The sequence below is a fragment of the Kogia breviceps genome, chromosome X (assembly GCF_026419965.1).
Source record: "Kogia breviceps isolate mKogBre1 chromosome X, mKogBre1 haplotype 1, whole genome shotgun sequence".
Taxonomy (NCBI): domain Eukaryota; kingdom Metazoa; phylum Chordata; class Mammalia; order Artiodactyla; family Physeteridae; genus Kogia; species Kogia breviceps.
This window is the reverse complement of record NC_081330.1, coordinates 42,361,580-42,382,659: the sequence shown is the minus strand read 5'-3', so window position 1 is coordinate 42,382,659 and position 21,080 is coordinate 42,361,580. Positions and strand designations below refer to the sequence as shown.

The window sequence follows — 21,080 nt, the reverse complement described above, 5'->3', positions numbered from 1 at the left end:
ATATACAATATACACAATATAATAATAGAAATGTATATTAAATTTCATACACACGTAGAAATTTAATAAATGTTAGTATAACATTGTTGGATCAAGTACAAAACTGATTGATATCTTAAGGGTGATAACTTGAAACCACTTATGTTATCTGTTCCACTGGACATAACTCATTTCCATATCTATTGGACAAAGTACCAACAAGTTAACATAAGTCTCTTAGGGTTGGAAACTTGCTCTGTCAACAGAAAGTGAAACCCAGCACTGCACTGAACTAGTATCCAGTAACCTATGTTGTCTTTACCCAATTTTTGTATAATTTTTCTGACAGTGCAACCTGCTTTCCCCCGCAATGTGACTCTAGGCTGCAAGGTTTATGGAAGTAGGGCAAAGTGGCAGTTGTGCTTCCATTCACAAACCACAAGTGCTAACAGATCATCCTGGTGGTGGAAATTGGAGATTGAATGTTTGTTTTGGCTATCAATATTTTTCAAGACAGATCCTATGTGTGTTTTAATATGTCACCCGAGTTTTGCACAGAATACTGAAAGTCAGTTGGTCTCCAAACTCCTTATGGGGTGTTCCTCGCCAGCCTTGTGCTCCTACAGAGCAAGGCCCAGGCTTAGGGCTGGAAGCTTTGGCTCTGTATCCAGCCTTCCTTTCAGCTATCTTCACCCCATCGGGAGCTTCAGATTGTTCTAGCAAGCAGCTCAACCCCAGAGGCAGAAGACTGCCTTGCGTGCTGCAGGGCTGCGGCAGACTTGCCGAGTGCGCGGTCACGTGGGGCTGTGGGTCACGTGACCGCACTCTCACTTGGACCGGCATAGAGGTGTGTCGCGCTCAAAAGGGACAGGAAAGACTTTCACCTGACGCTTGACAGACGGCCGTGAGAGGAGTGGTAGGACGTGATGGTGGGTGCGTGGGTGGGTGTCTCTCCATGCTGCACTAGCCTGAAAGCTAATCCCTCAGGCGCCCAGAATTATGGCCTTTGTTGGCGGAGGACACAATCCCTCAGCCAACCGCGAGCGTCTTAGCCGGGATCTGTTTTTGCCCAGGAGCTCAAGAGGCAGGAAGTGAGCCTGTGGGAGGCATACGTGGAGGGAAGCATCGGCCGCTGCTAGAGGAGGTGGGCTCGAGGCCGGGTATTGGCATCCGTGGGAGGTGGTGGTGTAGACTAGATCTGGGTAGAGGAAGTGTCTCGGAGCCTCGTGCTCCCTCCTGCCTTTTGAAAGTCCCTACCCCACCCCGGTCTCCTCGTCCAGCGCTGCGTGACTCTGTTTCTCTGTGTGGGTGGGAGAGGTGGACACGTGGAAGCAGTTGGTTTCAGGGGAGCCCAGAGAGAGGAAACGGTGAAGTGACAATTTGTGAACACCGGTGGCCCTGGGTCAGGAAACACAGGTGTGAGGATAGGAACTGTGAGCTACACTCCCTTCCTCCCACCTAGTTGGCCCTCACACTCTACTGTTTGTCTTTTCCAGACTGTGAGACCAGCTCATAATTGGGAGAGTGGGGAGATCAAGGCTCCAGCTGCCTGGAGATGCAAGAGAGGAATGAACCCCAGTCTGGGCAGCTCTGGGGAAGGGGAGCTAACAGACTCAGGAGGAGGGAATCTGGATGCTTTGGGCCCTTCACATAGGATTTCTCTTTGGGATACTGCCAAGCTTCTCAACTCCCAAGATGATTCTTGGACCTGAGCTCCAGGCAGCAGCTCCCTCCCATCTAGGAACTCAAAAGCTGATACTCCATCGAGGCTCCCTCCTGCTACTGTGCTGGGCCTCATAATAGGGTTTTTCAGGGAACCACCTATGAAAACTCTTTTATGGATGCTCTCATGTGTCCGCTCTGAAGACACTTCGTTCTCTTCCTTGTGTTTTGCTCTCTGTCCACTTCTTAGGGCTTGTTCCTTTGGTCTTATCCTAGGTTGCAGCCTTTGGTAAGCCCTTGTCCTCTTTCTAACTGAATTATCCCCACTCCCCCTACCCACATCTCTCCCCCGACCCTGGCATCCACTGTATACCAAGGCAGTTTAAGAAAGTGCCACTAAGAAGTAATGAATTTTCCTAAGCCCACTCATATCCTTATTTTTATACTCACTATGTTGAAACTATGCAGTAATACTACTTCAGGCCCTCCTGTTTATATTTAAACGCTGGAAGTGAGCCGTGGGCATGTGGGTAAAATTAGAGATTGAGGCCTTAGGACTACCTCCTCCTCTCTTACCCCCTGCCTCCTTTGTATTATCCTCCTCCCTCCACTCTCCAGAATTCTGGTAATATAAGTATCGGGACCAATGTTTAGGTTGTGGCCTTTCCCCTCAAACTTTGTTGTCTTGTCTGTGTTGTTTTAGAGTTTGACAAACACCTCAAACATCATGTGGTATAAGAAAAAATATATCTGACCTTTGTCCCTGGGTCCTGGCACAGGGCCTGAAAAAACCTTGGAATTTCTTGAGCCCTGGGAGTATATTTGTTATGCTAATGAACGGACTGTGGTGGGTCCCTAGTTAGCTTCTGTTTGTGGGATGTGGGCTGGTCACTAGAAGGACCAACCACGTGATTAGAGTTGGAGCTTTAGGCCAGCAGGAACTCCAGAGAAGGAAGGAGGGCTGGATTTGGGGTTCGATCACATGAACAGTCGTGCCTATGTCATGAAACCCCAGTGAAAACTCTTCCGGGTTGGCAGACCCTTTGAGACCTTATCCTATGTATATCCTTTCTAAGAAAACTATAATTCTACATATAGCACTTTTAGTGTGTTCTAGTAAATTATCAAACCTTAGGGGGTTGTGGGAACCCCTGAATTTATAACTGGTCAGTCAGAAGTATAGGTGGTCCCCCAAGTCTTGTAACTGACATCTGATCTCAAGTGGGGTCAGTATTATTGGGGACTGCACCCTTAAACCTGTGGAGTCTGATGCTAACTCCAGGTAGTTGGTGTCAAAGAACTGATGTCAGAATAATAGTGTCACACATCCTTATTTTTAGCAGCCACCCCTAGATTAATATCTGTAAACTGACCTTTGATCCTATGCATCATGCATAAGGAAGTTAAAATAAAGGAGGCAGAGCCTATCAGTGTATTATGGGTGAAAAAAGCAGCATATGTTTTTGTGGCATGTGTCTACAATTTAGATGATTTTTAAAGTTCTCTCTATATTTTTTCCTTATCAGAGCTCCCTCAGCCTGTATTTCCTGTTGGGGGTACTGCATTTATATTTGGGGAACTTCACACTGCGGTCTGGAGAGATACCTCTAAGTCCCACATGCATCCCAGGGCAGATGCTTAACTAACTCACGCCTGTGGGTTTTTTCAGTCTCAGCCAAAGGACTGGGTAAGTGTGGGGTGTGTGTGTCCATGCATGAAGATGATTATCTCTGTTCTGATCACTCCTTGAGTAGCACTTGTAAAGGCCAAGATCATCCCTCAGTTTTTTCCTGGGAGTGTAGTTGAAGTAAATACCTCAACACTCATATGGCCCTTTTGTTTCTGCCCCCTTTCTGGATAAATATTATGGGCTATCTCATGTAATAAATATCAGGGCCCATTCAGATGTCATTTGACCTACAGTGTTGCTGCCTGGGGATAAAATTAGAGTGAATTTGTCATCTATCCAATCATGAATGAAAGAAAGGTATCTTACAGCACAGTTGACCCTCTACTCTGCCCCCAATTTCAAAAAAGCAGCCTTCAGTGGGATCTCATCTATAAAATACTACCAGGTCCCCAATGGAGGGTTTCAAGGCCCTGTACTTTTCCATACAATTCTACCTTTCCATCTCCATTTCCAACACATTCTTCCAAGTCAGGGCCAGGACTAGAATGAGATAAAGATACAATTTAAGGAGGCACTCACTCGTGCCTCACCCAGTCCAAGCCCTGCTCCACTTTGCCTGCACTCAAGCCACATGGGACTATCTGCTATTTCCCAACCCAACTATACTCTGTGCTTTACTACTTTTGTGCATTACCCCAGGCTGTTCCCTCAATCTTCAATGCCCTCATGCCCTTTCTCTGCCTGTAGGAAACACAGTCATCCGTTTAGGCTCAGCTCAAATGCTAGCCTGTTTGAAGTCTTTCTGATACTCTCACCCTTACTCGTTGCCCCTTGGTAGGAAGTAATGCCTCCATACTATGTACTTACACAGTATTTTATTCACCACTATTTTAGCATTTGTTTCTTTATATCATGCACTGGAGCCTTTTTTATGAATAAGACAGAACTAGTGTTGAGGGCCAAGTAGCATAGAGGAAGAAACTTGGACTCTGAAAGTGAATCAGACCCCAGTCAGTCTGACCTCAATGCCTGAGCCTTTTACTACTTTTCATAGTACAGCCGTCCTTCTGTATCCAGGGGGAATTGGATCCAGGACCATCCAGAGATACAAAAATCCACAGATGTTCAAGTCCCTTATACAAAATGGCATATTATTTGCACATAACCTGTGTACATCTCCCCATATACTTTATTATTATTTTTTAAACATCTTTATTTTTTTTGGCTGCACTGAGTCTTCCTTGCAGCACACAGGCTCTTCGTTGCAGCACATGGGCTTCTCTCTGGTTGTGATGCGTGGGCTTAGTTGCCTGGTAACATGTGGGATCTTAGTTCCCCGACCAGGGATCGAACCCGCATCCCCTGCATTGGAAGTTGGACCCTTAACCACTGGACCACCAGGGAAGTCCCTTCCTCATATATTTTAAGTCATCTCTAGATTACTTACAATACCTAATACAATGTAAATTCTGTGTACATGTTGTAAATACAATGCCAATGCTACATAAATAGTTGCCAGTGTGTGTCAAATTAAAGTTTTGATTTCTCGAACTTTCTGGAGTTCTTTGATTCAAATATTTTTTATCCCTGGTTGGTTGAATCTGTGGATGCGGAACCCAGGATATGGAAGGGTGACTGTACTTATTGTTAATGTCAAGATTTAATGAGTGCTTTATAACTGCCAGACACTCTTCTAAGGGTTCTAAATATATTAACTTATTTAATCCTCAAAACAACTGTATAGAGTAGATGCTGTTATTGTCTCTGTTCTAATGAGGAAGCTGAGGCACAGACTGGTAACTTGGCAAGCTCAGTTAGCAGAGCTTGATTTGATTAGCAGAGGAGCTGTGATTCAAACCTTTGTAGTTTGAATCTGGAGCTGGCATGTGTTGCCACTACACTACATCTGTTGGTTTGGCCAAAAAGTTTGGTCAAACTTTTTTGCCAGCCCAATATATCGCTCTAGTGCTAATTATCACTAAAAGCTGCCATCATCACCATGACTGTCTTCATCATCAGATTTTCTCCTCCTAACAGCTTGTAGCAAAGTACTTTATTCATCATAAAGAAACTTGAACCTGAGTGTTGCTAGACTCCCTGTCCGTTATCCCCTTCTACCTGTGAATCAGCATACTCCAGATTTTCCTTCCTTCCCAACTTAATGGTTCATCATGGGCCATCATTTTTACTACTCGCCTACCTCATCCTCTAGCGCCTGGCTCCACTGTCCTGGCAAAATCTCAGCTCTTGATAAATCCCAAATATCCACCTCTTTCTATACCTGTGTTGCTTAGTACAGTGCACCTGGGGAAAGTTAACCAAAACTTTCTGGCTGTTGACACTATGAATTTATCTTTCTCAACCTCAGTACAGTCCTCTGGATAGAAAGCAGATAACCTTTGATATCTTTACACTATGGATATTTCACATGGGTGCACTTCCACACAATGACTCTCTGAATTGAAACTAGGCTTATCTATAAGCTCACATATTTAATGTACCTCTGAACCCCCTAGATAAGTAAGGTTTAGGTTTTCTGCCTGAAGCCTTCCTTTTCAATCTAAAACGGAAGCCAATCACAGTTGTCAGACCTCTAGCAATGATTAGGCATGATGTTCAGAATCTACAGTTTTCCTTTCACATGGAAACATGAGTTCTGCCACTGGTTTTAAGAGGTAGGGCTTACTAACAGACAAAAGTGAGGAACTGTTACTCACTGAAGCATTGTTTTGTGCCTGAGCATACATAACATTTAGGATTGTTCCATATAACAAGGAATTCAACTAAAACTAACTTAATAAGGAAATTTATTATCCACAGATCAAAAGTACTGAGGCAGAGAAATCTTAGTGATTGTTTGATTCAGCTAAGGACTCAGCTTTTATCCATCTCTTTCTTCTGCCATTCATAATATCAACTTCCATCCTAAGGCTGGAAACTTGATGGCTGCAAGGAGTCAAGCAACTTTCCAAGGAAGAAAAGGAGATACCTTTACTAATGGCCTTGTCTTATGAGTGAGGACACTTTCCTCAGAAATCCTTCTGCAATCTTCTCTACATGTCTCATTAAGCAGAGTTACATCACCAGCCATTCCTGAACCAGAGTACCAAGGGGATGAATTATCCTTAGACCAAGCAGACTCACCTCTGGAATTTGAATCAGCCTCCCTGTGGCACATCACTATAAGGAGAAGGGAGGCATACTTATGTAAAAGTGATGCTCTTTTGGTAAAGGGTTATGTTAAGCAACACAGTATATACAAAGCACCAAGGTTACAGTAAGAAAGAGCACAGTGGCGATGTCTTAGCAATCATGACCTCTAAAAGCCACCGTGGAGATTGCATCTACTCTTTTTTTTAAACATCTTTATTAGAGTATAATTGCTTTACAATGGTGTGTTAGTTTCTGCTTTATAACAAAGTGAATCAATTATACATATACATATGTTCCCATATATCTTCCCTCTTGCGTTTCCTTCCCTCCCACCCCCCTAGGTGGTCACAAAGCACCGAGCTGATCTCCCTGTGCTATGCGGCTGCTTCCCACTAGCTATCTATTTTACGTTTGGTAGTGTACATATGTCCATGCCACTCTCTCAGTTTGTCCCAGCTTACCCTTCCCCCTCCCCATATCCTCAAGTCCATTCTCTAGTAGGTCTGCATCTTTATTCCCATCTTGCCCCTAGGTTCTTCATGACCTTTTTTGTTTTTAGATTCCATATATATGTGTTAGCATACGGTATTTGTTTTTCTCTTTCTGACTTACTTCATCTACTCTTACTGCTTTCCCCAGCCCACCCCATAATATGACTAGATCACAATTTTAAAAGGACCTAGAAAGACCTGATATTTGCAGATATTTCAGAATATCAGATAGTTTCTCAGTTAGTGTGTACAAGAATCCTGTGAAGTAGTTATTAACAATCCCCTTTGAGGGATGACTTAACTGAGTTATAAAAACATTAAGTACCTTTTCCAAAGTGACACAAATAGTTAGTGGTAAAATCTCTATTTAAACTTTGGACTGCCTGGCTCAAGTCTGGCTAAGTCCCAGAGTAGAGCCCAGGGGAGAGAGCCTGTACTCTACCATGCAGCCTCCTTTTAGAAAGTGCTTCCAGGGATCAGAAACTGGTAATTCTAGTCTAAGCAAGTACCTAGTAGTATAGTGCACTGCCTCTTCATGGTCGTGGTGGTGGTAACAGAGATGACTTTTCTACTGGGGTTAAGTCAACAGTTGCTCAGCCGTCACCACCAGGAACTCTGATTCAGGAAGTCTGAATTCTAATCTGCACTCCACGTTAAGAATTTGGGGGCTGAGATGCCAGTTTCAGGGAGTCACGTAAATTTTCTATACCTGGGAGGGAAAAGAGCAGATATTTATGGAGCAGCTAGGTTTTCAAGGGCAACTTTATTCTCAGATCTGAAGTTCAGCTGAAAAGAAGAGGATGAAAGCTGTGTTCATTGGTCTTTAGTTATCCTGTTAAAATCCATAGGACACACTTCCAGTTTCAGTTCTAAAATGTAAAGAGCTTGGAAGTCATTGTTCCTGTACTTACAAGAAAAAAGCTGAACAAACTGAGAATCAATGACTTATCTTAGACTCATCAGAGAACTGAGGTCACAAGGCAAATGACCACCCCAAATTCTGGAGAAAAGACATCCAGAGAGTCACAGCCTATATATCTTTACATGGAGCAGAAACTGCTAGAGACAAACAGGTAAGAACACTTAAGTGGGAATTTTGACAAATTGATGGGAGACTGAGGGTGGAATAGTAGGAGAGTGAGAAACCCCTAAGGACCTGCAGTCTTAGCAGTGTTGTGGGCTTTACCTCCAGGAACTCCAGCAGGTTCTCATAGTGAAGATCCCAGAAAGATCTCCTCAAGGCTGTGGCAGTGGGAGGGGAAGTGTACACTCAAGAAATACACCCCCAAGTCTTCTCCATAACAAAGGCCTACTTTCCAGCAGAAAAGACTTTCCCAGAGCCTTATCCCAGCTGAGGGAAAGGCATTCCTCCTATCCAGCCCACTCTAGCCTTCCATTCTCCTGTAAGGGGGAGAAAGATGCTAAAGAAACACTTGTGAAGGTCACAGTCTAGAGACAGGACCACAAAAGACTGGAATTTAACCAGAACATTATATAACACTTCCTCTCCTCCACATGCTAACAGGCCTCCAGTGTAGTAACAGTGGAGTGCAGCTGAAAGAGTTGCAAGATGCAGACTCTCTCTGCAAGATGCAATTAGGGAAACACAGTTAAGAGGAGAGACAAAAAGACAGTAGAGGAACTTGAAGACTGACACCTGCAGCTACAGCAAACATTACACACAGCCCAACAGCTAACCAGCTTAACATAAAGCTTCTCACTAAAGGTCTACTTACCTCAGTTCCTATTACCCAACACATCATATCCAGCTTTCAACACAAAATTATAACATAATAAAGGCAAGAAAAAGCATTGGTTAAGGACACAAAGCATCAGAACCAGGTTCAGATATAATGCAGATTTTGGAATTTAAGATAAGTATGATTTATTTGTTAACAGCCCTAATAGATAAACTAGACTGGTGTGTATGGCAAGTGTGTGAGATCCCAGTTGGTTGTAATCCCTGCCACATTTCCACCCTGCCAAAGGTAAGCGCTTGGAGGCAACTGCAAGAGAAAACCTGACAGAACCTGGGGAGAGAAGCCAGGACCGGCCCTACCTGGTGCCTGACACCTGGCTATGGGATTAGAGACAGGGAGGACTGTCCGAGCCGGTGCGGGTCCTGAGAGGGAAAGGCCCTCTTTGCTGGGCAACTGCGGGGGCGGCGAAATGGCAAAGTGTGCTACCGAGCTACCACTGCGACTGAGAAAATGGCAGTATGGCAGAGAGGGTGACGACACTGGCGCAGACAGGTGGTTTGTTTCCTCAGGCCAGAGGTCTATCTAGGGCTGCCTTCCCTTAGAAGAAGGGCAGTGGCTCGGCCTCCACGAGCGCCACCTCCCACCTTCCTCCCGCCCACGGCCCCAGAAGGTGGAAAGCAGACCCGGGGAGGGGCGTCCTCACAGCTCCTCTGCCACTGGCGCCCTGGGAGGATGGCGGGCGCGATGGGGGAGGGTAGCGGGGCGGACTCCGGGCAGTCCGGTACAAACACACACACACACACACACCGGGACGATCTGTATCCATCCGCTGCTCCCTCCGGCGCGGCCCCCCCCTACCCTCCCAACCCCAGCCCCCACTGCCCACCGCCCGCCGACCCCACACGCTGCGGTGCCAGAAGTGTGCGGGGCGGGAAGGGTGGTCGCCCGACGAGGGGCGGTGGAGGGCCGGCGTGGCCCCGCCCCTTTCTGGGTCGGAACTATGGTGGGCGTGGGAGGGGGCGTCGAGCCCATTCGTGCCGTATCCCTCCGCCCCCTTCCCGACACCCTCGCCGCGAGAGGTTGGTGCCGCATCCTTCGCAGCCCCTTCCCGGTTTGGCGCAGCTGCGCGGGGGCCAGGACGCCTCTTTGCCATTCTGCCCGCACGGCGAGCGGTGGGAATCTGAGTGAGGAGCCACGATAGGAGGGGGAGGCCAACCATCGGGACCCTGCGCCTGCGAAGGCAAGTGGGGGTGTCTCGGGGGCGACGAGCGGCTCACACCCTGCCCCGCGGACCCTGGCAGCCTGACGAGGGGATGGCAGCAGGGTCGGAGCGGGTCCCTGAGAGAGGTGCGCAGTGCCGGGGGACCCCTGGCGCTGAGGAGGCGGCGACTGGCGCGGACCGGGCCCGGGGCGTGAGGTCTTGGCCGCAGGGCTTCCCTCGGATCCTGGGGAGGCGAACGTCGCGGCCGCTCCCCGGCGGGCTTTCTGGGCGCCCGCGCCCCGCCGTCGACGGTGCCTGTGCCAGGAGAGGGCTGTGGGGAAGGCTGCTGCGGGCGAAATGGCGGAGGGGAGCCAGGGTGGGGGCGTTGGGGAGGCCGCCGGGGTGGCGTTCAGAGCCGGGTGCCGAGCGGGCGGGCGCGGGGGGCCGCTCTCCCGGGCCCTGATTCTGGAAAGGGGTCTGTTGGACCCCGCGTGCCGGGTGCTGTCCCTTCCCACAGGCCCCTCTTTGATGCCAGAGTGTCCTGTGTGCGCGGTAGGTTTGGCACTTTCAGTGAAAGGGGAATTCAGCGAGTAGATTATGAAGTCACCAAAATGAAAAGTTTATGTGCCTCTTAATACAGCAGTTTTGTTGCCTTCCATATTTAGGTCTTGGACCCAATTAAATGCAAGCAAATGACAGGTTGAGGAGTCAATAGGCTTTCACAGGAAGGATCCGTGTAAATAAATAATGTATTAATCCATCCTTCACATTTGGGATCTGTTTTCTCAACATCCTAGCCCACTTTAATATGTTGAGCTATGGGCATGGCTCTTCAGAATAGAGAGGAAATTTTTCTGAAGGGTCAATTTAGAACGCGTGAAGTCAGTTTGCTTCTTCATTTTCTAGTTTTGGAAACTAGAACGCCATCTACCGTTCACAGCCACCTCTTATTTTGGTGCAGGAGCAGTCCCACATAAGATTTTGTGGAGTTCCTGGGAAATTCTGAGACATGACACACATTTATTTACTTATTCCTTGATTCTTCAAAAGGAGGTTTTAGGACCTGAATTCTGGGAATCTGTTCATTAACCTGGTACTTTTCTACCATTGTCAACATACTCTCTTGGTGTTTTGCTGAATGCCCCTTGTTTTTCTATAGGGCGTGACTCTTCTCTAGCTAGTGGACTGTTCTGTAGTGGTAAGGGTATCATCTGAGGGCACCTGCTATGTGGGCTGGCTGGCATAGGTGGTGAATGAGATAGGAACTATGTATGTGTGGGGAAGGGGAAAAGGCAGGGGCATGCAAGATAGTATTGAAATAGTAGTCCCCATTATGTTCACTGCCTGTCTTCTAAATACAGTTGCCTGTGTTCCACTACCCATTCTTGCACCTCATCTTTTTGTTCAAGGAAGGAGGTGTGGCCTCTGCTAGGAAAATGACTTTAGTGTTGGGAGGTGTGATTAGACAAGCTGCAGGTCTTTGGGGAGTGGATGGGGGATCATTTGGGAGGAGCAGACAGGTGGGAGATATTTAACATGGCCTTGAATGTACAGAAGCATATGTTGTAACACTTGGCATGGGTGTTGGGCCATCTCAGTCTCTTTTGTTTTCTTTCCTCTTTTTGTCTCTCCATAGGTTTGTTCCTTTATAGAGTACTGTAGAAATCTGCAGGTAGCTGTTCACTTTGAATTTGATTAAGAAAGAGGACAAAAGCTATTCATTTGGATCCAAGGTGAGTGTGAGCATGAGCACCCCTATTGCTTGCAGATGGGAATTGGCTGTTGACAAGTAAGACCAGATCATATCTTGGAGCCATTGTCTTTCAACTTCCCACACACCTCTGCCCTCACATTTATGTATAGGAAATGAGGCTAGGGTGAGCCAGGATTGTGCCTATAGGGTAATTGATAGATACCTAGGAAGTGAGGAAGGAAGCCATGAGGAGGACCAAGGAGGCCAGAAACATTATATTCACAATACCTTAGATTTGGAAAGGCAGGTATTGGGTTTAGAAGCCAGAATGCATGTCTGTCTACCAAATACTTAAAATTCCAATCCCTCCTGTGTTTTTGTCCATAGGTCTGCCTGTGAGTCTACTATAGGGCTTATCAACACTGGAAGCAAGAAAGGAGAAAATTGCACCAGATCAGTGCAGGTTGGTGTGAGGCCTACCAGATAGACCTATAGAGTATAGTGGTATATACCAAAGGGGCTGGACACTTCTTAGCCTCTCTCACTTTCACCAAGCTTTCCCATCGTCTCCGCTCCTATTTGATGCAGAGAAAAGAGTATGGAAGTGCCTGGGCAGGGCATTGTTGGGCATTAGTAGGACTGTGGAAGGGTTAAAATGAGGTAACAGAGTTTTCTACTATTCTACTTCTCCTACCACACAATCTGTCTCTACTTTCTCATGTCCTGTGTGGCTGTCTGCATAGAGAAGCACAGTTGGAAGAGACTCAAAGCCCATTTTCTTCTTCTACCCCAGGCCTATCTCCAGTGGTGTCTGTGGTGGCCTTGAAGTGACAGAAGATCATCACCTTCAATCCAGTAAAAGAATATTAAGACACTGACCTGGGACATATTGAGAACCAAAGCCAAGACTGTATAGAGCTATCTATATAACTGGGCTTCAACCATGGCTGGGGTTAAGAATGCAAGTAGAAAGAATAGGAGTAGAAAGAATGAGAGTAAAAAGAAGGCCAAAACTGAAAAAAGGGCTGGTGTAGAAGCTGAAGCCAAGAGGGAGGCTACTGGCATAGTCAGATCTGTAGCCAAGACCCAGGCCAAAGCAATAGCCAAGGCAGGGACTCAGGAAGATGCAGTGGCAGAGGTGAAGGCAGCATCTAAGAACAAGATTGTTACTGAGATGAAGGAAGGAGGTCTGGCAGATTTCAGTCCCAAAGCTGAAGATGAGGCCACTAGAGCATCTCGGTTTTGTTCTGTGGCTGAAGCTAGTGCTGAGTCCAGGTCTACATGTAAAGATAAGACTGGTATTGATACCTGGTTTTGGGCTGGGGAAGAAGCCAGTGTTGGTTCCTGGTTCTGGAATGGAGAAGAGGTTGGTAATCATTTCAGTGCTAAGGATGAAGGTAAAGTTGATATTTGTCCCCCATCCTATGCTAAGAAGTTGGAGCCTGTGGCTGGGGCCAACTGCAAGGCTAGACCAGGGGCTGAGGAGGAGGAGGAGGAGAACGTTATTGGGAGCTGGTTTTGGGATGGAGATGAAACTAGTTTTGACCCTAACCCTAGACCTGTGAGCAGGATAATTAAGCCCCAGCCTGTGGATGAAATTAATGAAAAAGATAGGCCCAAGGACTGGTCTGAGGTAACTATCTGGCCCAAAGCTCCTGCTGTAACTCCAGCAGTGTTAGGCTTTAGATCCCAAGTCCCATTTGAGAAAAAGCCTCCTTCATATGTTGTCCTGGCCTCCGCTGAGGAAAATACCCGTTCTTTGCCTGTGGCAACAGCGGCATGCCCTTCTAGGAGCACTCCCTCAAGCTCACAGCCTGTCTCTGAGTACCCATTTGGTTCTGACCCTTGTATCCAGACCATAGAGGAGATTAGACGCCAAATCAGGATCAGGGAGGTGAATGGGATTAAGCCATTTGCTTGCCCTTGCAAAATGGAATGCTACATGGATTCTGAGGAGTTTGAAAAACTTGTTACCTTACTTAAATCAACTACTGATCCTCTCATTCATAAAATAGCTCAAATTGCAATGGGGATCATTAATGTTCATCCATTTGCCCAAGAGTTCATTAATGAGGTGGGTGTAGTGACGCTTATTGAAAGCTTGCTTAGTTTTCCTTCCTCTGAAATGAGAAAAAAGGCTGTAATTACTCTGAATCCCCCCTCTGGGGATGAAAGACAACGCAAGGTTGAATTACATGTTAAACATATGTGTAAGGAAACCATGTCTTTTCCCTTTAACTCACCTGGACAGCAATCAGGATTAAAGATACTAGGACAACTGACTACTGATTCTAACCATCACCACATTGTTGCCAATTACTTTTCAGAGCTTTTTCATTTGCTCTCCCTGGGAAATCGTAAAACCAGAAATCTTGTTTTGAAAGTACTTTTGAATATGTCTGAAAATCCAACTGCAGCCAGAGACATGATCAATACAAAAGCATTAGCAGCATTAAAGCTCATCTTTAACCAAAAAGAGGCAAAAGCCAATCTCGTTAGTGCTGTGGCCATATTTATTAACATAAAGGAGCATATCAGAAAGGGCTCAATTGTAGTTGTTGATCATTTGAGTTATAATACTCTCATGGCCATTTTCCGTGAAGTTAAAGTGATCATCGAAACAATGTAAAATGAGCTAGAAATAGAAGAGAACCCTTTGAACAATCTCCAAACTCTAACAGGCTGTGTGTTCCCAAAGAGCCATGCATAATGTTTTGGTTATTACAGTGTGCATGTTATAAGTTACATCTTTAACACAATATTACCTGTGACAGTCTAGGTCTGAGCTAGACAATTTTGGGGTATCAAATTAATATTTCATTGTGAGTTGAAAACATCTGTTGATTATTCTCTTGTGTAGATGGGGAGCTTTTTAACATTTAAGATAGCAAATTGGTGCATCATAAGTAAGCTAACTTTTCATTAGTATCTGCTTAGATCCATTTGCAGCTTCAAATGATTTTAAAAGATAATATACTTGAATTTATAATCTAGTTGTAGAAACAAGGCATATACACACAAAAAGATATCTAACAGTACACACACACACACACACACATATATGTATACACACACACTCATTGCCAAATGTGCACTCTCAATACGTAAAGAAAGCAGGGTTGCTACCGGCTGTTTAATGTAAAAAGGAATTACTATTTTTCCCCTATTCTACCTGCATCAGCTAACTCATTCTACAACACACAAATGGCCCTGAATCTCAGATAAAATGTAACATTCATGTATTATTTTGCTACTGCATTTATAACTCTTATATTGTTAGGCTATTTCATTTATGTCAAGTCATCTTGCAGAAGAGAGAGGATGTAGATGTAGGGAGGAAACATTTCCTGAGTACCTACTCATGTCAGATACTGTGTTGGCATTATATTTTACAGGTTTCTTCTTCTCAACAATGGTTCTCTGAGCTATGTACTGGTATTTTTTTTTTTTTTTGATTATAACTTGTTATTCTGGATTGCCTCCAATGGCAGTTAAGGAGGTTGAATAATTATTCCTAGATTCCCACAGCAGGCAACTGTGACATAACTGTTTTGTCTGATACCAAAACCCACTCTCATTGCACTACCTTATAGTCCTCTTGCACTTTTTTGTGTGGCAGCCTTCAAGGCTCACAGACTGGTTTTAATGATTCATTTTTGCTGTAGATACTGTCCCTGCCAGTCTTGCAATTCTTAACTTCCTCTAAATGCACATGTCCATTAGGTATTTGGTTAAACCTTGCTGGAGTCAGAAGAAAAGTCTGGGATGAGTGTATGGATTTGAACTGTCAGTGTCTGGGAAACAGTAGGTGCCCCAAACTGTTGAATGAATGAGATGTAGATTTGGAGTCAAACAACTGAAATTTGCTATGTGTCTTTCCTGTCTTCTTCAATAAAGAACTGGAATCATTCTGTACATTGTTTCATACCTTACAGTTTAAAAGATAATTGTTTTTTTCCTCCTTGCAAAATTATACCTTAATTTGTTTACCATTTATAATTTATTCTCCTGTGAGTCATATGAAAAGATAAACAGTTCTCTTTTACTACTAGGCAAGCCTACTCTCTGCATTTGTACCAGCTAAAACTATACAGGATAAACTTAATTGGATAAATTTAGGCCCAGGCCCAGAACTGCAGCTTCATCAACACAAAACAGGAAAGCTAGGAAAGGAGCTGCTGCCTCAATCTACATGACAGTGATTTCTGGAAGTCTATGGTCCAGAAAGCATTCCCAGGACTTGGGCTATAGCTGTGTTTCTAAGACTCAGGGTAGGAATTACAACCCGTGGTCTGAGCTGAAGAGAATGTTTCAGTGTGTAAAAAGATTGGGTTATATGATTTGAGATTTTTAAACAGTTAAGAAATTAAAACAAGATCATACTATAAGTACTGTTTGTAACTTACCTTTCCTCCCACTAACTGTATATTGTGACCATCTTTCCATATCAATAAATAGGCTTCTACAAATCTTTTTGAATCTCTTAATGTTTTTCCTGTGTTAACATTTGGTGCATAGTGCACTAATCTTTCATTGCATATCATCTTAATAAAGAATATGCATAAATTTATTATCTTGCAGAAATAAATGACAGTATTCTGCAACTTGCCTTTTTGTCTTTTCAGTTATCTTTCCAATTTAGTATTATACAGATCTACCATATGCTTTTATTTAATAGCTTTATTGAGATATAATTGACATACCTCAAACCATACATATTTAAAGTATGCAGTTTGGTAAGTTTTAACATGTATACAGACATGAAACCATCACCATAATCAACATAGCAAACGTACCCATCACCCCGAAAAGTTTCTTCATGCCCCTTTGTAATGCCTCCTTCCCACCTCTCTCTGTTTTGTCCCCAAACAACCACTGATCTGCTTTCTGACAATATAGAATCATTTTCATTTTCTGTAGTTTTACATAAAAGGAATCATACAGCATATATTCTTTTGGAGGGAAGGGGATCTCACTTCTTTCACTCAGCATAATTATTTGAGATCCATCTATGTTGTTTTGTGTATCAATAGCTCATTGCTTTTTATTGCCAAGTAGTATTCTACTATATGTCTATACCACAGTTTGCACAGTTTATCCATTCATCTGTTAATGGGCATTTGCGTTTTTTCCAGATTTGAACTACTGCAAATAAAGCTGCTACAACTGTTTCTTGTAGAACTGTTTGTATGGACATTTGCTTTTCTCTTTGATAACTACCTAGGAGTGGGATGGCTGGGTCATATGGGAAGTATACATTTATATTTTCCAAAATGGTTGTACCATATTACATTCCCACAGCAGTGCATGAGAGTTTGATTCCTCCACATCCTTGCTAACGCTTGGTATGGTTGGTCTTTTAATTTTAGCCATATTTCATTGCGGTTCTCGTTTGCACTTCGCTAATCACTAATGATGTTGAACATCTTTTCATATGCATATTTACCATCCATATATATTGGGTGAAGTAGGTATAAATGTTTTGCCCCATTTTTTAAAATTGAGTGGTTCCTTTTTATTGTCGATTTTTAAGAGTTCTTTATATATACTGGATATAAGTATTATTAGATATATGTTTTACAAATATTTTCTCCCAGTCTGTGGATTGTCTTTTTATTCTCTTAAAAATGTCTTTTGGAAAACAGAACTTTTTAATTTTAATGAAGAACAATTATTTTACCAATTGTGTTTTTGTGTTAAATATAAGAAATTGTTGCCTAACCAAGGTCATAAAGATTGTATCCTATATTCTAAAAGTTTTACAGTTTTAGGTTTCATATTTAGGTCTATGATCCATTTTGAGTTTTTTATATATGGTACACCTTATATATAGGTTGAAGTTCAATTTGGGCATAGTGATATCCAGTTGGTACAGTATCACTTGCTTAAAAGACTCTTCTTTCTCCACTGAGTTGCCTTTGCATCTTTGTCAAAAATCAGTTGTCTCTGTATGTAATGGGTCTGTTTCTGTACTCTATTCTGTTCCATTGATCTACTTGTGTATCTTCATTACAGTGTTACATTGTCTTGATTACTGTAGCTTTATAATGTCTTGAAATCAGGCAGCGTGATAATAGAGGTATAATAATAATAATAATAATAATAATAGAGGTATTATTTTTCAGTTATTTGGGTTATTCTTACTCTTGCTTTTCCATATGAATTTTAGAGTCAGCTTGTCCATTTCTACAAAAACTCCAGCCAGGATTTTGATTGGGATAGCTTTGAATCAGTAGATAAATTTGGGGAGAACTGACATCTTAATAATATTGAATCTTCTGTTTATTTATGTCTCCTTTAATTTCTTTCAGCAGCGTTTTATAGTTTTTATGCAACATACTTATTAGTTTATTCTTTCATATTTAATTCTTTAGCATATTCTTATATTCTTCTGTGAAAAGTGATGCATCAATGTTTATGCCTTCATGCCTGTTTGAATATTTCTGTATGACAAATTCCTTGAAATAGAACCACTTTATCAAAGTTCATGAGTGGCAATGCCCTCCAGCCAAAACCACCAATATTTGAACAAGTTAGGTTGTAGAAAGGAAGAACACACACCATGGGGAATGATGGGGTGCTTCAATAAGGGGGTTTTAGAAACAACTTATTTTAGGATTAGGACTTGTGTTAGGTGATTTGGAGGAGGGTTTAAGGAAGTGAGGCTTTGCTGTAGATTGAAAGCTGTCAGGAAATATGAGTACAATAGACCCTTAAAGAACATGGGTTTGAACTGAGTGGATATTTTTCAATAAATAGTGCTACAGTACTACATGATTATGGTTGGTTGAATCTGTGGATATAGAATCACATATAGGGAGGGCCGACTGTAAAGTTATACACAGATTTTCAACTGCGTGGAGGGTCAGCACCGCTAACCCCCATGTTTTTCAGGGGTCAACTGTAATTCTATGATTTGGTATCTAAATAAATCTTGTTCTACAAATGGGGAAGACTAGGTCAAGGCTAGAGTTGTGATAGGTAAAGAAGCAGCAGCCACTTATATTAGCCAGAATAGGAGGATATTTGGCCATTTTTGTGATTGGGACAATGTTTCTCTGTGTTCACACATGATTACAGAGTAAGCTTGTTTTTGTCTTGATATATCACAGTCGCAGAGTGGCCTTATCAGATATTAATGTTCTGTGAAATTGTTTATATTCGACAAGAGAACACCAAGGCTTAGCTGTGAATGCTGGGCCAGCTCATGGATGTCAAGGGCTCCTTTTCTTCTTATGGATATTTTCAAATTTTTTCATATATTTGCTTACTGACCTTCAAAATATATCCCCTCAACCCATGGTGCATGAATGTCTATTTCTTCATATTCTTGTCAGCACTCAGTATCAATATTTTCAATTGTTGCTATCCTCAGAGGCAGAAAAATCATCTCTGTTGTTTTTATAACATTTTAAATGTTACATAATATTCTGTATATGAATGTGACAGTTGAATCACACCTCTGTATTCCATTCGGTTAATTCTAAGGATGTAAGGATGGAGCCTATCACCTAGTGGGAGAAAGAGTGGAGTATATACATGCATGCATCACGTTGCCTCTTTTACTCATGCCCCCTCATTGCTGCACCTCCCATATGATCTCCAGATTCAAGCCCTGACAAGTACCACCAACTGACAACCAGAAATGTACCACTTTACACTTTGTGAACTAAATTTAAAACAGAAGAGTGAAGAGTTTAGCTTGCTGACATTGTGTTACAGAGTTTAGGTCCTGAACTCTCTTACGGACCCACCCTTAGGCAACAACCACAGTCAGTAGACTGGCAACTGATATGTACATGCAAGTACAAAAGACAGAATGGGGGTTATTATTGAGACAAGCGCAAGCTTTGCAGTGAGCAAAACTGTTTTCCAGTTATAGCCTTATAAAGATTATATAAATATTTCAAGTTCTTCAGATTAAAGAGATTGGTCATTATTTTATAAAATAAGCTTCAAAACACCATCATAATTAATTGTGAGTTGATAAAAAGTCTTTAGTAAACCAACAGGCAGATTTTGCCTTAAGAGTTCATAGGACCCTCTTAGCTTATCTCTGGACACCTACTCTCAGCTGTTATGTACCCTGTAAGTAAATCTGAATCTCTGGCTACCTCTTTCCTAGAGGTGCCACATCCCTCTCAATAGCCATTGCCAAGGTTTCCCTGAAAGAGAGGAGAACTCCAGAAACTTGCAAAATGTTCGTTGTGCATGTTGAACATTTAGCAAACTAAACTTGGCTGTTCTCAGGTTGTGGTATTCAAAATAAAGCACAGTATAAAAGCATGGGGTAGAAATTTTTTCTCCAGAAGTTGTTAATCCTCCATCTGGGCAGGGGAGACTTGCTATTCTACTCCCCACAGCCCAGTTAGGTACTTTGCGAAAACTCTAAAATATGTCAAGAATAGACAAAATGCCTAGTATGTTAGCAGTGGTTGGGAGGAATAGTAATGCAGAATGAAATGTGTTTCCAGGTGCATTCTTTGAATCAAGAAAGTGCTAATCCCTCTCCTCCTTGATGATGGAATGTCATTTTAACATGACAATGGAAAATGAATGTTGTATTGGAGAGAATACAGTACACTCCTCTAGGCCCATGAAATATTATGTAACTTTCATGTATAGCTATGCTATTGTGGTTTAAGAATATGAAGCATTAATCTTTTATCAGAACTATCTTGATTCTATACAATATGACAATGATATGAGATTGATTGTACTCCTTAACAAACATCAAAATGTAAGCGCCCATGAATATTATTCTTTACAGTGGCCCCCATGGAAAGCCCTACACTTATGCTGTAATTGTTTGAAACATTGAAACTACTTTCAGAACCAGTTTCTGAGTCACACAAGAACACCATATAGCCATGGCTATATACTGAATAGTTCTGTTCTCCAGATCAGTGCCCCTAATCTCTATCATGTAATGGCACACATAGAAAATGATCATATTTGTACATTTGCTCTCCATTAAAGGAATCAGCCACAGTGATTCTAGGTGGAGTCACTGTTGCATTCCCTGCTGCAACTGCTCTGAGCATTGAGAGAAGCAGTATCTCTGACACACATATAACCCATTTCTAGTATACCAGTGGGATGCTCTGCCTCAGGACAGGGGTTTTCAATCTGTGTTTCCTTGACTTCTAGGATTATCTGAAAATGCTTCAGAAGGCACTGCAGAGGATCAGGGGAGGGTGCATGGGTTGGTTCTGTGTGTTCCACAGCACCTTCAATCAAAGCAGCTTCACTTTGCAGTTATGCCATATATATATATATATATATATATATATATATATATATATATATATATATATTTTTTTTTTTTTTTTTTCCCCAAGCTGTGCGACTTGTGGAATCTTAGTTCCCCAACCAGGGATCAAACCCGCACCCTCAGCAGTGACAGCGCAGAGTCCTAACCACTGGACCACCAGGGAATTTGACTTTGCGGTTATGAGTAAGAGTGTGTTTGGGAAAAGGTTTCCCCAGTTAGAAATTTTTGTGACCACTTCTATAGATATCCATCCGTCTTTTAAAAGAATCTGCATCTAATGGTTGAATTGCCTTTCTG

General features: G+C 42.9%; 1 protein-coding gene across 6 annotated transcripts; it reads left to right on the top strand.

The window, feature by feature from the left end:
* The first annotated feature begins 800 nt into the window (after positions 1-800).
* On the top strand, positions 801-15,424 carry GPRASP3 (G protein-coupled receptor associated sorting protein family member 3). Of its 6 annotated transcripts, XM_067024001.1 has the most exons (6): positions 803-895; positions 3,168-3,328; positions 7,870-7,988; positions 11,453-11,549; positions 11,897-11,972; positions 12,303-15,424. In XM_067024001.1, the coding sequence occupies exon 6, from the start codon at positions 12,453-12,455 to the stop codon at positions 14,136-14,138; it is 1,686 nt and encodes a 561-aa protein (XP_066880102.1). In that variant the 5' UTR covers positions 803-895; positions 3,168-3,328; positions 7,870-7,988; positions 11,453-11,549; positions 11,897-11,972; positions 12,303-12,452; the 3' UTR covers positions 14,139-15,424. The 6 variants fall into 6 exon arrangements, with proteins under 6 accessions (XP_058906243.1, XP_066880102.1, XP_058906244.1 ...); XM_059050260.2 differs by lacking the exon at positions 7,870-7,988 and having other exon boundaries at positions 801-908; XM_059050261.2 differs by lacking the exon at positions 7,870-7,988.
* The last annotated feature ends 5,656 nt before the right edge of the window (positions 15,425-21,080 follow it).

Bases quoted from the DNA above. Each gene is read 5' to 3' on its own strand.
- GPRASP3 (XM_059050260.2), top strand. From the start codon at position 12,453: ATGGCTGGGGTTAAGAATGCAAGTAGAAAGAATAGGAGTAGAAAGAAT.